The 18,714-nt window shown below is 34.8% G+C and overlaps 1 protein-coding gene across 3 annotated transcripts in view; it reads right to left on the reverse strand.

Annotated features, from left to right (window-relative positions):
- slc4a5a (solute carrier family 4 member 5a) overlaps window positions 1-18,714 on the reverse strand; it is a 72,532-nt gene that overhangs the window by 16,479 nt on the left and 37,339 nt on the right. The window contains exons 9-19 of one of the 3 annotated variants that reach the window (XM_087253534.1): window positions 13,107-13,264; window positions 12,645-12,732; window positions 12,325-12,479; window positions 12,119-12,247; window positions 9,483-9,657; window positions 9,193-9,326; window positions 8,706-8,977; window positions 6,199-6,233; window positions 3,742-3,933; window positions 1,242-1,355; window positions 976-1,137 (exon numbers count right to left, since the gene is read on the reverse strand). In XM_087253534.1, coding sequence (XP_087109660.1) covers window positions 976-1,137; window positions 1,242-1,355; window positions 3,742-3,933; window positions 6,199-6,233; window positions 8,706-8,977; window positions 9,193-9,326; window positions 9,483-9,657; window positions 12,119-12,247; window positions 12,325-12,479; window positions 12,645-12,732; window positions 13,107-13,264 — 1,614 coding nt within the window. Of the gene's footprint in view, window positions 1-975; window positions 1,138-1,241; window positions 1,356-3,741; window positions 3,934-6,198; window positions 6,261-8,705; window positions 8,978-9,192; window positions 9,327-9,482; window positions 9,658-12,118; window positions 12,248-12,324; window positions 12,480-12,644; window positions 12,733-13,106; window positions 13,265-18,714 lie in introns of all 3 variants that reach the window. The other 2 variants (XM_087253533.1, XM_087253535.1) reach the window with 2 other exon arrangements.

The raw sequence follows: 18,714 nt of genomic DNA on the forward strand, positions 1-18,714 counted from the left end.
TCAAATTTTTTTTGACAACTTAAAATTATTTTGACCATATATATTTCAGAGTACATCACGCTGTGAGAGTGTCTAATCCGAGGGCAACATGAGAGAAGAGCTCATTAATATTCACAACCCTTCCAAATAAGGTCAAAACAGAGGTTTTTATTCTAGGCCCAATTTCTAAATGGATTTTTCTAGTTTCTATATTTATTTTACATGTACCTAAGCCACAAACTTTCTGTGTATATATCAGAAAACAATTTAAACATAATGTATCAATGCATACTATGGCACTTTTAAAAGGGACCTTTTATGCCCCTTTTTACAAGATGAAAAATAGTTGAGTGTTTAAATACCCCACAAATAATTGTTTATTACTCTTTGAAACTGCCCCTTCTAGGCTTTATTCTTAATTCACCCTTTGCTAAGCCACACCACACCAATCATGGCTTAGCAACCATAACTATGCACAGGAGGTCTGTCAAGCTTTCGAGCGAGGGAAACAAGCCGCTATAAAAATGACTAAAGCTATTTACTGTAAAGTCTGTGGGACGGGGTTTGCAGGTAACAGTGTTTGCCACTGAATCTACATATTTTAAGCATAAGAGGTACTGTATAATCCTTCATTTAATCCTCACGATGCTGTCAGCCTTGCAAGTGGCAGCTATATGTAAAATTTAACACAGCTCATGAAAAGACCGTTGTTGCTATTAAGATGACATGCAAATAATAAGTTATTTATCAATATAAATGTGGGGCGGGGCTATGTCAGCTCAGCATCGTGAAGTTTTGGCCATCGGCGATGGTCGATGACATTGTCTATCAGCCCAACCCAACCTCCGATGACATGTACAAGGAAGAAACTCAAAATAAAGTGTCTCTGTAGACTCTTTTTTACAGTGTGAGATTATAAAAAAACAGCTTAACCCCCTTATAAAATATTTTTGAATATTAGGTCCCCTTTAAAATAGCAGCAAACTGCATGGAGACCTTTAACTTGTTTTCCTTCCGGTTGACGATAACAGCGCTGATCTGCTGATCCATGAAGATAAGGATGGTGACGAGGAGAGCAGGGACGAAGCTTGCCAGGTAAACCCACCATGGATTCTTTCCAAATGGCATCACAAACCATCCTCGGTCAGGACGTGTGGGCTACATGATTGAAAAAAAAATAAAACAAAACAATGTGTTGGAATAAAATTATAAGGAACTTCATTGAAAAAGTCACACAACATCAACCTAATTTATACTCTCACCTTGAACTCGGTAGGCACAATGAGTTTGGGTGTTTTCAAACCTATTAGCATGTCCAGACCCACAAACGTCATGATGGACATGAAGATGGAGAAGTCACTAATTAACTTCCTCAACTGGATAGACAAAAAAAAAAAATAGGTATTTTATTAAATATGAATTAGACATGTAGTTGCAGCTTCAGAAATATAGCAGCACAGTGTTGCTAAAGAGCTACATTTTTTCCTGAACCCCATAATGCTTTGCGTGGATTATAGGAGTATCTTCCAATAAACTCTAAACAATCAGCAAAGGGTTTTAAAGGAGTGTGATCAATGAGCTGTCCAGTATATCCATCCATTTTCAAAAGGAAAGCTATTATTTAACAAATGACTTTCAGCAGACTATGAATAAACCCAAAATCTCAAAACAAGAATTTCCACAGCAATTTTACACACTTAAATGTAATATTACAGTTGGGAATACAAAGAGAAAATAATCTTTAGAAACAAATTACAATGAACTTTGCTGGTAGATATGCTTGTGATGCTAAAATACCAAGCATAATATTTCCATTGGCATTTTCTCCTGTGAAAATTTATTTTCTTTTAAAAATATTTCCCAATTTCCCAAAGGTCTTTTTTTTTTAGTTGGGCTAGAATGCTTTTCATTTAAAAACAAAACAAAAACAATATATATATATATATATATATATATATATATATATATATATATATATATATATATATATATATATATATATATATATATATATATATATATATATATATATATATATATATATATATATTACCATCAATATATTACCAAAGAAACTCCAAAGATGAAATGTTGAACACTGTGTTTAATGAATAGAAGCACACATACTGAGCCATCACATGGCAGAACAGCATTATACAACAGAATACAAAACCAATGAGGTTTGGGCACTTTTTGTGCTAAACATGAAATCTAAATAAATAAAAAATAGTTTTTTTTTAGAAAAGTTCTACTAAAGTTTTACTGGTATTAGTAAATGGTTAACAAACTATGAACAACTGATTGGTAAAGTGAGAGTTAATATATTAGTTAAGTGTTAGTTATTAGAAAATGTATGTTACTGCAGCCTCATCTCACAAGGAAACGTAAGTATTGTACGTTTTGTCAGTTTAGTGGCTAATTCGCCCAAGCTCAGCCATTTGAAAATGTAAGATTTTAAAAAGGAGTTGTGGCACCTAACCTCACCCCTAATACCAACCGTGATTGGGTGATGAGCAAATCGTACTAAATTGTACTAATTAGATCGTATGAATTCATACGAATTAGCCACTTAATCAAAAAGTTACGAATTGCCGTGAGATTGCGCTGATTATTGGGGCGTTATTCCAACGTTGCAACTATTCCTCATTTACTAACAGTTAATAAATAAAGAATAGCTGCAACTTTAGAATAACATCCCAATAACATATATAAACTATTATCTGATACATAAAAAGTCTTTAGTAAGTAATTAACTAACAGCTTGTTCGTGATCTATTACTAATTTATTAGTATACGGTTATAACTTATTAAAATACAGTTAACAAGTCATTTATAACTTGTTAACTAACAGCTATTGGATATCTTTAAGACAGTTATAAATAAAAAACTATTAACTTTTATTTAACAAGTCATTTATAACTCATTAACTAACAGTTTATTAATGGACCGTTAACTAGTTATAACGGATTGTGATTTTAAAGTGTTACCGACTCATGTTGTAGTTTAAGTAAGCTGATGATTAGCGCATACATTACCTCATCAATAGTTCATAATACAGTAATGTTTAGTTTACATATTAGCACATCATCATTCATGTTCTGTAAAGTGTTACCAACTGAATAATATTTTATTGTAAAATAAATAGTAAAATATTATGTGCTGTAATCATGACAAGGAGAAAGTAAATCAGTTAATAATTATTATGTCTAAACAACACTTGGGAAATATTTTTAAAACAATTCGAATTTTACAAGAGAGCTAATCATTTTGATTTCACTTTTCACTATGGATACAGATTATTTGTACTGCAACCTTTTCATCTGAGGTAATTGTTTCAGTTAGTTTGAAAGGAAGTATCCCAAACAGGATGTGCAACCCTTAATTCAACCACAATAGTAATATGTGATAAAAGGAGGATTCTGGGCTGCAAACTTGCCACTTTTTGATCAATTTGGCTGTTTTGAATGCAGAAACGAATGTCAATACCCTCATTACCTTGTTCACCTGTCATGATGTTGCTTTAGGTGGTTTTATCGCTACAAAAGATCCTACTGATCTTACAAAATCCCTTCAGTTATTATGATCAGGCAGAATGAAAGAGCCAACATTATGGTATGCAAGATACAGTAAGTCTCAAGGGTTTTGGCATGGCAGAGGGAAACTTTTAGATGAACAGACATGTCTAAGATACTAATGAGGACGAAGTGAAAGATGGAAGAGTACAAGTGTAAAATAAATATGAGTTTGATTCAAGGGTCTTACCTTAGTGGGAAAGTAGCGACTAAATTTGAACTTCTTCAGAGTGACAGTCATGGTGTAAGTGCCGCAGAACAAAATGAAGGACATTAGAGCAAGATCTGGAACATATTTGCAGGACTGTCCCACCAGTGAGCCTCCGTACTTCACACACTCCTTCTTACTCAACTGAGTCCAGTCCAGAGCTGTGATATTGAACTGAGAAGAACAGGAGAAACGCAGAGAAAATAAAGGTAGAAATCGGGGACAGGAGGGAGGAATGTGGACAGGGCAGAAATGGAAGGATTTTGTTGTGGAGAAATGGCAAAAAAAAGAGAAAAAGAGAGAATAAAAAAGGACAAGGCCAAACAGAAAGTAATACAGCAGAGCAAGATGAAAGAATGCTTTGAAATAAACTAATTAGACTTTACTTATCAAGGCATGGTATGAAACAAATTATTAGTACCTATGTTTCCCTCTGAAGTATTGTTTATGTGCATTTTTGAGATTTTGAATGAAAAGAAATGCCAAATAAAAAGACAAGAATGCACAAAAATGTGCAGAATACATCTAAAAAGCCATGAAATTAATGAAGTGAAATCACATTTATCAAGTAAAATTGAACAAAATGCACTTAAATATTTTGATCAATTTACAGTTTTCTTAGTATTATTCATCCAAACTTAGGCATCCAAACAAAAGATATCAGTGTCTTTTATTATGTTTTTCAGTTTTTTTATTTTTATTTTTTTATTGTCTATAAGCTGAGCATCAAATAATTTATTATCAAGGAATGAAGCTACAGTGGTTTCCCTAGTTGCAGCATCTTACAGTACATTTTTAGGGAGCTGTATGTAAGTATTTTAAGTGTTAAATATATTTTAATATGCGTAAATGTAGAATCAAATTGACTTCATCCTGTAATTCTACTGTCATAGCATTCTTTCCAAAGTATTTCCAGAACTAAATATGATGTATTTCTGTTTTTTTTTATGTATATTGTCTGCAAGCTGAGCATCAAATAATTTATTATCAAAGAATGAAGCTACAGTGGTTTCCCTAGTTGCAGCATCTTACAGTACATTTTTAGGGAGCTGTATGTAAGTATTTTTGTCATTCATATATTCATTTTCTTTTAGGCTTAGTCCCTTTATTAATCTGGGATCGCCACAGCGGAATGAACCACCAACTTATCCAGCATATGTTTTACGCAGCGGATGCCCTTCCAGCTGCAACTCATCACAGGGAAAGTAAGTACCTTTAAGTGTTAATTATTTTATATTCGCATGAATAGAATCGATTATGACTTCATAATTCTACTGTCATAGCAGTCTTTCCAAAGTATTTCCAGTACATAATGTATTTCTGTTTTTTTTTTTTATTGTGTGTTGTCTGCAAGCTGAATCTCAAATAATTGAATACAAAGGAATGAAGCTACAGTGGTTTCCCTAGTTGCAGCATCTAATTCTACTGTAATAGCTGTCTTTCCAAAGTAATTCCGGAACAAAATATGATGTATTTCTGTTTTTTATTTATTTATTTATTTATTTATTTATTTATTTATTTATTTATTTATTTATTTATTTTTATTGTATGTTGTCTGCAAGTATCAAATAATTTATTATCAAGAAATGAAGATACAGTGGTTTTCATAGTTGCAGCATCTTACAGTTCATTTTTGGAAGCTGAGGTGTGTGTAAATATTTTTAAGTATTCATTTTTTTTAATACCGACCATGTGAACAGCTACACTATAGTATAGCACTGTAGTTTCACATTGCCAAATCTGTACAGCCTGTAGAATCAAACTGACTTCATAAGTCTACTGTCATAGCAGTCTTTCCAAAATATTTCCGGAACAAATAGTATGTATTTCTGTTTATTTTCATTGTATGTTGTCTGCAAGCTGAGTCTTGAATGATTTTTAAGGAACTTTATGCATGTATTTTTATGTGTTAATTATTTTTTTTAATGCCAACATGTGAACAGCTATACTATAGTATAGCACTATAGTTTCACATCACCAAATCTGCACAGTCTGTAAAATCTAGGAATGAAGCCACAGTGGTTTCCATAGTTGCAGCATCTCACAGTACATTTTTACTGCATGGAAGCATTTTTAAGTGTTAATTATTTTTTAATACCAACAGGCGAACAGCTATAGTATAGTATAGCACTATAGTTTCACATTGTCAATCTGTACAGGCTGTAGAATGAAGCTACAGTGGTTTCTCTGGTTGCAGCATCATACATTTTATTTTATCCTTTTATATTATTGGTTACGTTATAATTTGCACCAGTTTTCCAGAGATTGACAATTCTGTTTTTATTTGCTGGCTAATTATTTGTGCAACTTATAGCAACTTCTGATGGAAACATAGCTATTGCAGGTTATAAAATCAGTGATTGTTAGAGCATATGCAGTGGTCTCTAATGAGGTCATGCTAACACAGAAGTGAGTGAGGTGAAGACATTAGGCACTTACACCAAAGAGAGCAGAGGTATTATCTGGCACTGGGACTACAACATCGAAGATCATTGTTGCCACTGAACAAACAGAGAGAGGGAGAATCAGAGAGGAAAATGAGCAGAACCAATGGAAATCTGAATATTATTTGTTAGCAGGATTTATCCAGGATCAAAGCCAGCTAAATGTAATGAAATGTAAATGACTGCAGGTGAATTGTCACTTGCTTTTTCTAACAATCCAGTACGCTCAGACTACTTTCAAAAGACCTCAGTGATGTTTTTCATTCATAACTGCAGGCAATTTGACTTTGAGGACAAACTCATAAAACATGCTATGTGTGCAGTTTAAACTCATCCGTATTTAAAAAGTACTCACGTCAATCAGAGGCCACGTATGGGGGTTTGCAGCAAAAACAAACATAATGCAAATAAGTTACAATAATCATGAACACTCACACAGTTCTCTTTATAAAGGCCTTTTTAAACAAGAAATTGCCATTGTAGAATTAAATGAAAGTTTAAAAAAAAATTATTTATTCACCAGCACTTTACAATAAGGCTTGATTCATTATTCAAATCTGTATGAAGGAGCTGTATGTAAGTATTTTTGACTATTTAGTATTTTTTTTAAACTATTAGTCTAGCACTATACTTTCACATTGTCAAATCTGTTCAGTTTATAAAGTTAAATTGACTTATTTCTGTATAAAATTAAATTGACTTATTTCTGTATAAAATTAAATTAACTTATTTCTGAAGTATTTCCGAAACATAACATGTATATGTTTTTGTTTTTCTTCTCATCAGTGTGATTTCATCATGTGTGACTTACAGTCATGACTTATACTGTAGAAAATTCTACATTAAAAAACAACTATAAATGAAATTATAATAAGTTTCATAAACATTTATGTATCATGAACAAATCTGAGTTAAGATTTATGAATGTTGAATTAAAAAAATGTAAAGATTAAATCAAACTAGACTATAAATCATTGCAAATGTATTATATCTAACACATTAAACAAAGTTAACTAATTATGCCTTGTTGTAAAGAGTTCCCATTCATTCTTAAGGGGGTTGCACACTGGATGCGCCACCAACCATCGTGCCAGATTTCTATTAGGGTATGCACACCAGTGCCGCAAGTTAGCAGCTGTCTGCGGCACCTAGCTACAACATAGGACACTGTTCATACTACTGCCGCACCACAGAGCGCCATCTGAAAAGTTTCATATTAAATAACATTCAAATGCGTGCGTCTGGTGTGTGATACTTCCAACTGTCATCCGCATCCGGTGTACGACCCGCTTTAGGGATCATTTACATGACAACATTTTTAACCAAAAATGGGAAAGTTTTTATACTTTTGCCTGTTCATTTGCATGACAACATCATTTTTGGGCCTGAAAATGCATAAATCTGAAGAAAATGGAAGTTTTTTTTTTTTTTAAAATGCCACCATTGTCGTGTCTGTGTAAAAACCTGAAAATCAGAATATGTGAAAATAATGAGATCACCCAGACGTATAGTAGGAGTTTCTAGATGAGCAGATTAAAGAAAAGTGCACACAAACATACACAACAATGGTGGAGTACATGGTAGTGTTGTACATGGTGGAGTACATGGTATTTTTGTTACTCGGGTATTTCCAAATGCTTCATCTGCTAATTGTGCATTTATTTCACAATTGTGCATTTGTGCATAATTGTGCATTTATTTCACATTATTTCAATCTTACACGTGGCAAATTGTACATGCACACCAATGCAAAACTCCAACGGCGGGTTGTCACTTCCTGACAGGCACTGTTTACTAACATCGTGACTTCGTAAATACTGGTCCAACATACAGTTGAAGTCAGAATTATTTGCCCCCCTTTGAATTTTTCTTTCTTTTTAAAAATATTTCCCATTATTAAAAACAGAACAAGGAAATTTTCACAGTATGTCTGATAATATTTTTTTTTCTGAAGAAAGTCTTATTTGTTTTATTTCGGCTAGAATACAGCAGTTTTTAATTTTTATATTTATAAATTTATATATTTTTTGATTGTCTACAGAACAAACCATTACCCTAACCTGCCTAGTTAACATAATTAACCTAGTTAAGCCTTTAAATGTCACTTTAAGCTGTATAGAGGTGTCTTCAAATATTTAGTCAAATATTATTTACTGTCATCATGGCAAAGATCAAATAAATAGATATTAGAGATGAGTTATTAAAACGATTATGTTTAGAAATGTGCTGAAAAAAAAACTTCTCTCTGTTAAACAAAAATTGGGGAAAAAATAAACAGGGGGGCTAATAATTCTGACTTAAGCTGTACATAATGCAGCATTTTGGGCCATTTTTGTGCATCATTTTGAAAAACAATTGAAAAGCTCATCCCTTTTTGGCTACATCGTTGTCATGCAAACGTAGCCTCAGATAACATCAATCTTTATGTAATAAACTGAATTCACTTCATAATTACAGGAACGCTTCAAAATCGCATGTGGTCTAAGCCAGCATTGGACTTACTCGGGTCTGGTGCCACACACTCGCACTTGTAGGCCGTAACGTAGTCCGGCTTGAAGTCAGTGTTGATGGGGTAATATTTAAAGGAGCCCACCATCTTCTTGATGGCGTCAGAGATGAAGATGAAGGAGATGAGACTAGAGAAGCCCTCCTCCGTAAAGCGCGTCATGTACTTTATGATGTAACTGGCATCCGTGGCCACCAGGATAAAGCACTGAATGCAGGAGTGAATGCCGATCCACAGCCGGAGCTCCATGTAATCAATCGCATTATTTCTGAGGACAAAAAAGTTTCAAGAAACAATAAGTAGAGATAAATACGAGAGCGGTAAACTCGAAAGAGAAGTGACTTTTTTGAATCAGTGAAGAGAGATGATTTATAAGGGCCTTTTATTGGCTTGATGAAAGTGAGCAATCAAGGCTGGACTTTATTGTCCTCAATAATGGCCTGTGAAATGATGATGGATTGGTGTGGATGCTGCTTCTCTCACTTGCTGAATTCATAAAGCAGTTTCTCGAAGATGAGGATGGGCCCTGTTGAGCTGAGAATAATGAGGGGTTGACCGCCAAAAACGCAGAATACTGTTCCTGCTAAAGCGGTGCCCAAAAAACTCTCCATTACACCCTGATAGAGAGAGAGAGAGAGGATAGAAAAAAGAAATGGGCTATAGATGAAGCTAGGACACAAGTGTGCTTGTAAAATGCTCCATGAAGAGACGATGGCATGCAACATTAAACAAACTGTCATGTTTAGTGTCAGGTATAAAAGTGCGAGGTGTACCTGGTAATTGTCTGTGGCATCCCCTAGAAGGCCCCCAAAGGTGATTGCATTGGTTATGCAGCCCAGGTAGATGAAGAGCACCGCGGAGATAGACTGAATGTGGAAACCTTCATAAAAGTCACTCGGGTACCAGGGGAGCTTCCGCTTCATGTCAAGAAAAAGGCCGCCACAGAACCTGTGCCGTAAACATAGACGTTTCCTCCATTATTCAGCAGAGACAGGTCCTCTTTGACTTGTACTTCATAGACAGAGGAGAGCTTGATCTTGATTATCAGCATTGAAAAATGGCACCCATTTCTGTCTCCAAGTTATAGCCTATGGCACTAGTGGCTAAAAATCGCATTAGGCTTAGATATGAACTCTCCTGATCCTAAGAGCTCTGGAGTATCTTTCAATTATTTGCAAAGACAGATAAGGCAAGAACACTTTGAGCTCCCGAAACTCAAACTATACCTAAAAGTGAGATTTTTTTTTCTTCTTTCAAACTTATAGCCAAAAGGGTTTTAAAGACTCTTAAAGGTCGCTGTACAAGAACATTAGGTTCTGAGGATCAATTTATAAATATTGCAGCTTGCAGGGTTGTTTGAGCCATTCAGAATTGAACTGCACATACCATTTAGAGATCAGTTAAATTCTTGAGTCTTTGAGAACTGAAGTGGCCAACATAATGGAGAGTTAATGTGGGGTAAATAATAACAAAAAAGTTATGGAATATATTGGAATTCAATTATTTGTTTATATGTAATACTAAAATTTGCAGAGGAAAATCTTGAGATTTTAGAGATTGTCTAAAATGAGATTGTCGTCATATGCATTACAATTTTGAGGTACTCCCCAAAAAAGTAACTTTAGTTACATTTTATGGTAATGCTTTACCTTACTTTTGCATGACTTTTTATTACCTATCTGAGGCTTGATTAACAACGCAATTTACAATGCACTGTACAACTTTAACTTTTATTTACCTTTAAAACAAAACAATTAAAAATATATATAAAAATGATATTTTAGGATGTTATCTGAGAACTTCCTGACCCCAGAGCTATACATGCTGTACAGATTATTGAAAGTTTAAAGCAATGTGTTTTCTACTTTTGTACTATTTGTCTTCAGTAAAATCACTGTCCATTGAGATTATAATCCCCTTTTCCTTTTCTTCGATGCGTTCAAAATAATGAACACATTACTGAACATTCTCTCATTGACTGCGTGATTCATTGAATTCAGCAATTTATTTTTTCAAAGCAAATTAATTGAACTAAAAAGTAACTCGCGTTACATTTTCACAAAAGTAACTCAAATATTATTCCTTTTTTTTTTTTTAAGTAATGCATTACTTTACTGGTTACTTAAGTAATATTACCCCCAACACTAATCATTACCCTACAAATACAGCCTTTTTTGTAATGTAGCCTTTTTTCATACATATCTAAAGTAAACTTATGGTTACCCTATTATTAAGTTATGTTTTGCCAACAGAAAGTTGCTAGGCAACACACACATTAATGTAAAAAATGGGAGAAAAAAACAGATTAGCTGAATAAACTCTGACGATGTGAACATTACACCTACGTGATTCTATTATGCTTGCCTTGCTTTCTGTTGGTTACTAGGTTACCAATACCACAATCAGCTGCTCTAACAACCTGGAGGAAATGCACCTAATTCGCTTTTGGTCTTGTGAAAAGATTCACTTCATGTTACGATGGAAACTCAGCTAATGACACAAGCAGAGAAAGATATATTAGACATAAGAGCTGCTGACAAAAGAGTGTTTTCTTTTTCTCCCTACATTCACTTAAGACATTACCAATTGTCTAGAGGATTTTTGCAATTTAGTGTTATTTTTTTGTATCTATTAGTTTGAAAAGAAAAAGAAAGCTAAATGTATTATTTGCCTTATATCTAATGGTTTTGTAAATGCAAGTAGCGAATGGAGAAACGTCTTTGCTCACGTCTCTTTTCTTTCCATATATTCATTCATATACATCTGAAGTCAGAAATATCCTACTGTTTTTTTCTTTCTTTTTTTAAATATTTTCCTAATTATGTTTAACAGACCAAGAAAGTTTTCACAATATATCCTATATTATTTTTTCTTCTAGATTTTTTCGTTTTTTTTTTTTTTTAATTTTGGGTATGATAAAAGCACTTTTTAAATTTTTAATTAAAAAAAAATTTTTTAAAGTCAACATTATTAGCACACTTTACAATATTTTTTTGGTTGTCTACAGAACAAGCCATCATTATACAATGATTTGCCTAATTACCCTAACTTGCCTAACTAACATAAGTAACCTAGTTAAGCCTTTAAATTGCATTTTTATACTAGCTACTTGAAAAATATCTTGTAAAATATATTGTACTGTCATCATGGCAAAGATGAAAGAAATCTGTTATTAGAAACGAGTTCATAAAACTATTATGTTTAACAAAGTGTTGAAATAATCTTCTTTTTGTCAAACAAAAATTGGGGAAAAATATACTAGGAGCAAATAATTCCAGAGGGCTAATAATTCTGACTTTAACTGTATGTGATAAACCAGCATGAGGAGTAAGAGCCTGACAATAATGTAATTTAGCTTAAAGTCTTGAACCAAAAGCATTTTACCTATTCAGTGCATTCAGAAACCCACCTCCCTGTGTAAGCCAACTCTTCGCCGAGCTCATGTGGAACAGGCATCTCTTCATCCTCTTCAATAGGCCCTCCGCCTCCTGCCGTCCCGTTCATCTGACCCAGCTCATTGAGGGAAAATACAGATTTCCTTCTCACAGAAACAACAGCAGCATTAAGACTTATAAATAAAGGCTGAAGAAAACGTAGAAGAGAAATGAGCTTTACCTTTTGTCTGCTGAGGGAGTTTTTTTGGGGGGCTCTATGCGAATTTTGGGGTCCCACTCTCCAGGTGGAAGCACAATCACCTCGTCCAGGAACTCGTCAATGCCTGCAATCAGGTCCTCCCTGTCTCTGGCTTTATATGCTACATCACTGAAGAGCTGCAGATTCAATTGGGGAAATCAATCTCAGATCACTTTAGAGGGCAGTGTGTGAGTTTATTTTCTTCTACAGGTCTATCCAGAAGAATTGCGCATAAAAGATGGCAAAAACTCACTGTAGACTATATGAATAATGATAAGTGCAAAACAAAAGATCAAACTTACATCATCCACCATGAGAGTGGCAATGGCACGTCCGATCTCATTATAAGATTTGGCTTTGCCAGGAGGCCCAAGTAGCACAAACAAGAATCTGTCCATTTAGAGAAAACATAACTGGATTTTAGTTTATTAAAGGGATAGGTCACCCCCCAAAAATAAAAATTACCTTATCATTTACTCTTTATGTGGTTTTATATGTTCATGAATTTCATTCTTCTGTTAAACACACACAAAAAATGCTATTTTGAAGACCGCTGGTTGCTGGGATCTATCGACTTTTATTACTACATCAATGGTTCTCACTAACCAAATTCTTTCAAAAAAAGAAATCCCTTTGTGTTCAACAGAAGAAAGAAATGTAGATTTTAAAGAAGTGAAGGATGAGTAAATTATGACAGAACTGTATTTTTTTTTCCTTTAAGCTTCTTCATAGTCTTTTTTATTTTGAGTTTTACCATGTATTACCTGGTGGGCACTGGGACTTCTGTCAGGCCTCCAAGAGTGGTGGCCTGAGACAGACGAACGAAGGCAACGAAGGGTTTTTCTAAGAAGTCCACTTCTCCCACCAGAACATTGGATGCTTCTGCATCTCTGGGGATTTTCTTCATGAACTTGTTCTTTAGCTGAAATGAGTAAAAAGAAATATTCATGTTGTCATTTACCCTTTCTGTTCCATCAAAGGAAATCCCTGTTGCCATTTAACCCTTCTGTTCCATCATAATGTCTCTTGTATGTTTTATGTACTAATATGACACTTTACATACTTTACATATACAGTAAAACCAGAAATTATTCATACCCCTTGGGTATAAATAACTTTAAACTTGACCGTATGCACACTGTACTAATATATACCTTTAAGATACCAGTATGGACCATTTAGGTACTTTTTTACAAGTTATTGCACCGTGACAGCTCTTGTACTTTTATTTTTGACAGTGTAGGACCCAGTGTAGGAACATTTTTATTCTATCAGTGTCAGGGTACTGCCACTCTGGTCTTGTAAATTCTTGTTTTGGTGGCAGAGCTCTGACACTACCCATGTCTGGTCCTGTTTCTGTCTCTGTGTTCGCGCGCGCCGTCGTGGGTGTACGCAGAGTGTGCGCGCTGCCGCTTGATGTGGCCGCGCGTGCTCTGCGTCCCTCAGACACGCGCGCTATTATACTAGTGTTTGTGTTTGTTCTGTCAGCATCGCGCTGCTTTATTCTCGGCGCCTCCGTCTAGTTGGTTTTGGTTGGCGCTGAGATGAAGCATGCGCGTTGCTTATGTGTGAGTACACGGTAAGGTGTTTATCTATCGTGTGCTCGTGTTTTGCGTCTTTTGTCAAAGCACGTGGCTTGGTGTTTACATTGTGGTCACGTGCTTTTGTCGTGTGCTTCAGTGTTGTGCTTGTCTTGTAATGAGCATGCGGTTAATGAGTTCTCTCATTGGCTGCATGTTCTTGTCCTGTTTTATGTGAGCGCATGGCTTGTGTTGTCTCTCTGTGTCATGCGCTCTCCCGTCTATTGTCAAGTCCCACCCTCCTTGTACTTAACTCATTATTAGTTTGTCATGTTCACCTGTATGTGTCAATTTACTTTTGCTTTAAAATCCCCTCATGTTTTGAGTCCTGTGCCAGTTCGTTGTCTAAACTCTCCATGTGTTCCTGCTCTTGTTCTTGTTGTGCCAAGTTTGTTAGTGTTAAAGTTATGTTTTTCCCCCTCGGGGTGGTTTTTGTTGTTCTTTTATTTTATTTCTATTATCAATAAATTATCCTGCATTTGCACTTGAGTCCTCGCTCCCTCATCCTTCCTGAAACCCTGACAATCACAGGATGCTTGTGTTGTATTAAATCGGTCACACTTTATTTTGATGGTCTGTTTGTTGAAATTAAGTTGCAACTCATTCTCAATAGATTATACTGTTTGGTTAGAGTTAGTGCAAGTTGACATGTATTTGGAAAGTTTCTTGTAGTCAGTTAAATGTCTGTTGACGGAGCAGTATCAACAGATATTAAGCAGACAGTCTATTAAAATAGGCAACAGACCATCAAAATAGTGTTAGCTTTAAATCAATTATAGGACCCTCATGTTGTCTTTTAACCCTTTTATTCCCCTATTCCCCTACAGGACCCTTGTGTTGTTATTTACTATTTTTTTTCTATTATTGGACACTTGTGATGTCATTTAACAGTTGTGTTCCATCACAGAAATCTAATTTGATGTTTTATGCCATCAGTTCTGTCATGGTCTTTTGCATGACTTCTGAAAAGACGCATGATTTTAATCTTTTATGTAAAAAATATCTTCTACACAAACGAACCAGTGTTCTGTTCAAACCAAATGGGTTATTTCATTATGTAAATGACATTATCATTCTTTAATCAAAATCCTTTCACGTGCTAATAATCAGGAACTGCACACTTACAAACAAAAGCTGATTTACTGCTGTTCATGCTCTGTGAAACTCAACAGAAAATGTGCTATTCCCACACTGGCTTGTGCTATTCTAAACTCTCAAACTAAAATATCTGCAGCCTTTATCATTTGGAAGACAGCAGAATTCCTTCTAAAGCCCTTGAGTAAAGCACAGTCTGGATTTAGATGAGTAATTCTGCTTTCCTCCTGTTTAACTCTGAACAAATTGTGACCAAACATGTTACAGCGTTCACATGGAAAGATAGTATCAGAAAGACACATTGTGTATCAGGGATAAATAAGAAACTGGTTCAGGAAGGCTTTGCTGTTTTATCTGGCTTACAGGGCGCAATGTGTTGAGGTCTATTCCAAGAAACAAAAATAGTTTGGCATCTTAATAAACAAAACAACGTGAAATGGGTTTGGATATGAATTTAGGTCTCTTTATTTCTATAGTAGGACTAGATTTAAAATGATAATTGTATTTAAAGGTGATTTAAATGTTCAGTATTTCTTTAATACTAGTTTGATTTTTTTAAATGTTATTAAAAGCAGCCTGTTGTCTGCAAGGCTGAATTTATTTAATCTAAATTACAGTTATATAGAGATATAGACATTTAAGAATTAAGACCCAATACAATATTGCTCATTGTTTAGGGCTTTTTTAAATGCACTAAAAAATGGTTGAAAGATGATTCCTTAGATTAACTATTTTTTTATTAGGTCTAGTGTTTGTAAACAATATATTTGGGCTGAATTTAAACAAACAAATTAATTTAAACATAACTAAATTTAATTTTTTTGTTTAAATTGAACCCATCTAAATTGTTTGCAACAATTTTGTAGAAATAATTTTTTTTCAGTGTGCTTAAAGGTCTGATTTTTTAATTTTAGACCCCATGGAAATTCTATTACAATGTTAAATGAGTGATTTCTATTTTAAATGTTTTCTACCACTAAAATATTTGGTCAGGATTCTTTGATTTAAGAAAAAATGACTTAAAATTTTGGCTAAAAGATTTAACAGTGTTTTGGTTAAGCTTTTCTCTGATGTAATGAATATATAGGTTATTTATATGATTATACACTCACCGGCCACTTTATTAGGTACACCTGTCCAACTGCTTGTTAATGCAAATTTCTTTTCAGCCAATCACATGGTAGCAACTCAATGTATTTAGGCTTGTAGACATGTTCAAGACAATCTGCTGAAGTTCAAACCCATCAGCAGAATAGTGACTTTGAATGTGGCATGGTTGTTGGTGCCAGACGGGCTGGTCTGAGTATTTCAGACACTGCTGATCTACCTGGATTTTCATGTACAACTATCTCTAAGGTTTACAGAGAATGGTCTGAAAAAAAAATATCCAGTGAGCGGCAGTTCTGTGGGTGCTAATGCTTTCTTGATACCAGAGGTCAGAGGAGAATTGCTAGACTGGTTCAAGCGAATTAAAAGGCAACAGTAACTCAAATAACCACTCGTTACAAGATATGCACAAGAGCATCTCTGAACACACAACACGTCAAACTCAGAGGCGGATGGGCTACAGCAGCAGAAGACCACACAGGGTGCCCTCTTGTCAGTTAAGAACAGGAAACTGAGACTAAAATTTGCTCAGGCTCACCAAAATTGGACAATAGAAGATTGGAAAAACGTTGCCTGGTCTGATGAGTCGTAATTTCTGCTGCAATATTCAGATGGTAGGGTCAGAATTTGGCATCAACGACATGAAAGCATGTACCTATCCTGTGTCGTATCAATGGTTCAGGCTAGTGGTGGTGTAATGGTGTGGGGGATATTTTCTTGGCACAATTTGGGCCCAATAGTACCAATTGGGTATCGTGTCGAAGCCACAGCCTACCTGAGTATTGTTGCTGACCATGTTCATCTTTTTAGGACCACAGTGTACCCATCTTTTGTTGTCTACTTCCAGCAGGATAAGGCAACATGTCAAAAAGCATGAATCATCTCAGACTGGTTTCTTGTACATGACAATGAGTTCAATGTACTCAAATTATCTCCACAGTCACTAGAAATAGAGTACTCAATAGATACTTAATCCAATAGAGCACCTTTGGGTCATGAAGGATTGACGCAGTTCTTAAGGCAAAAGGGTGTCCAACCCAGGAGTAAGGTGTGCCTAATAAAGTGGCCAGTAAGTGTAAAAGTTAATTATCCTGCATGTTCAATGTGTTCAGATTGTCTTCATATATGCTGCAGTGTTTTTTTTTTTATTCCAGCTATTAGTTTGCAGGGCCACACGACTAACAAACAAAGATTTAAATGACATAATCTTTCAAAATAATTTCAATTTATTTTTGTGAACAAAAGCAAAACATAAATCAGTGGGTACACCCTTGTACGCTGTGCGCCTATGAACAAAATGGAGACAGTGACACCATTTTGAAGAGCTCCCGGGTGTCTCTCTGCATGTGAGAGCGTAGCACGAGGACCGCACAATCAGATGAGCACGTTTCCCCGATGTAAGATCAATACTGACCCAGACACCAGGCCACATTACAGCACAGCACATCAGATGGCCGGTACCACACACACTTATACATACTGTAGCATTCCCTTCATATGAAACAATCTATAACGTTTGCCATTTACATATTTAGCACAAAAGCAGATTCAACAAAAGCCGCACTACATTACCCAAAACTGGTGAATGGCACCACATTATTCAGTCATTTATTAATTCATTTTCTTTTCGGCTTAGTCCCTTTATTCAGGGCTCACCACAGCGTAACGAACGGCCAACTTATCCAGGATGTGTTTTATGCAGCGGATGCCCTTCAAACCACAACCCAGCACTAGGAAACACCATGTTATTATAACATTAAAAACATCAAATCTACTATGGCAGTAACTTGTCAAGAACTTTAAGCTACATTGCATCTACATGCCAACTAATTCTCATTGGATTATACGTAAACTGTTAGGTTGGAGTTAGAGATGAGGGTTAAGTTGACATGTTTTCTATAGTCAGTTAAATGTCTGTTGAAGGAGCAGTATCAGCAGATATTAAGCAGTTTATTGATACTCAAATGAGAATTAATTGGCATGTACTTTAATTGAAATGCAACTTTTAATTGACAAAATGCACAATTGGGACCATCAAAATCAAGTCCTAAGAAATGAATCTTTAGAAATTAAAACATTCAAATAATTTTGCTGATAAATTAGTATAATTGTTGTATAAAGAATCAAAGTATATACACTTTAATGTAGAAATTATTATTTTCAGGCTGTACTGTGATCCTTAAATCGAGTATTTTAATCAGATGATTCTGTAAAGTATGATAGTATGTAAGCTATTTTTACATGGAATTAATTAGTTTTAGGTGTCTTCGGTAAATCATGGTAAATATACAGTTAAAGTCAGAATTATTTGCCTCCTTTTCTGATTCTGACCCCAACTGTACATGTCTTTAGAGGTTTCAACACATTTCTAAACATAATAGTTTTAATACCTCTTTTTTAATAACTGATTTATTTTATCTGCGCCATGATGACAGTAAATAATATTTTTCTAGATATTTTTCAAGACATTTCTATATAGCTTAAAGTGACATTTAAAGGCTTAACTAGGTTAATTAGGTTAAGTAGGCAGGTTAGGGTAATTAGGCAAGTTATTGTATAATGATTGTTCTGTAGACTATCAGAAAAAATA

This window comes from Danio rerio, chromosome 5 (genome assembly GCF_052040795.2).
Source record: "Danio rerio strain M-AB ecotype USA chromosome 5, GRCz13ab, whole genome shotgun sequence".
NCBI lineage: Eukaryota > Metazoa > Chordata > Actinopteri > Cypriniformes > Danionidae > Danio > Danio rerio.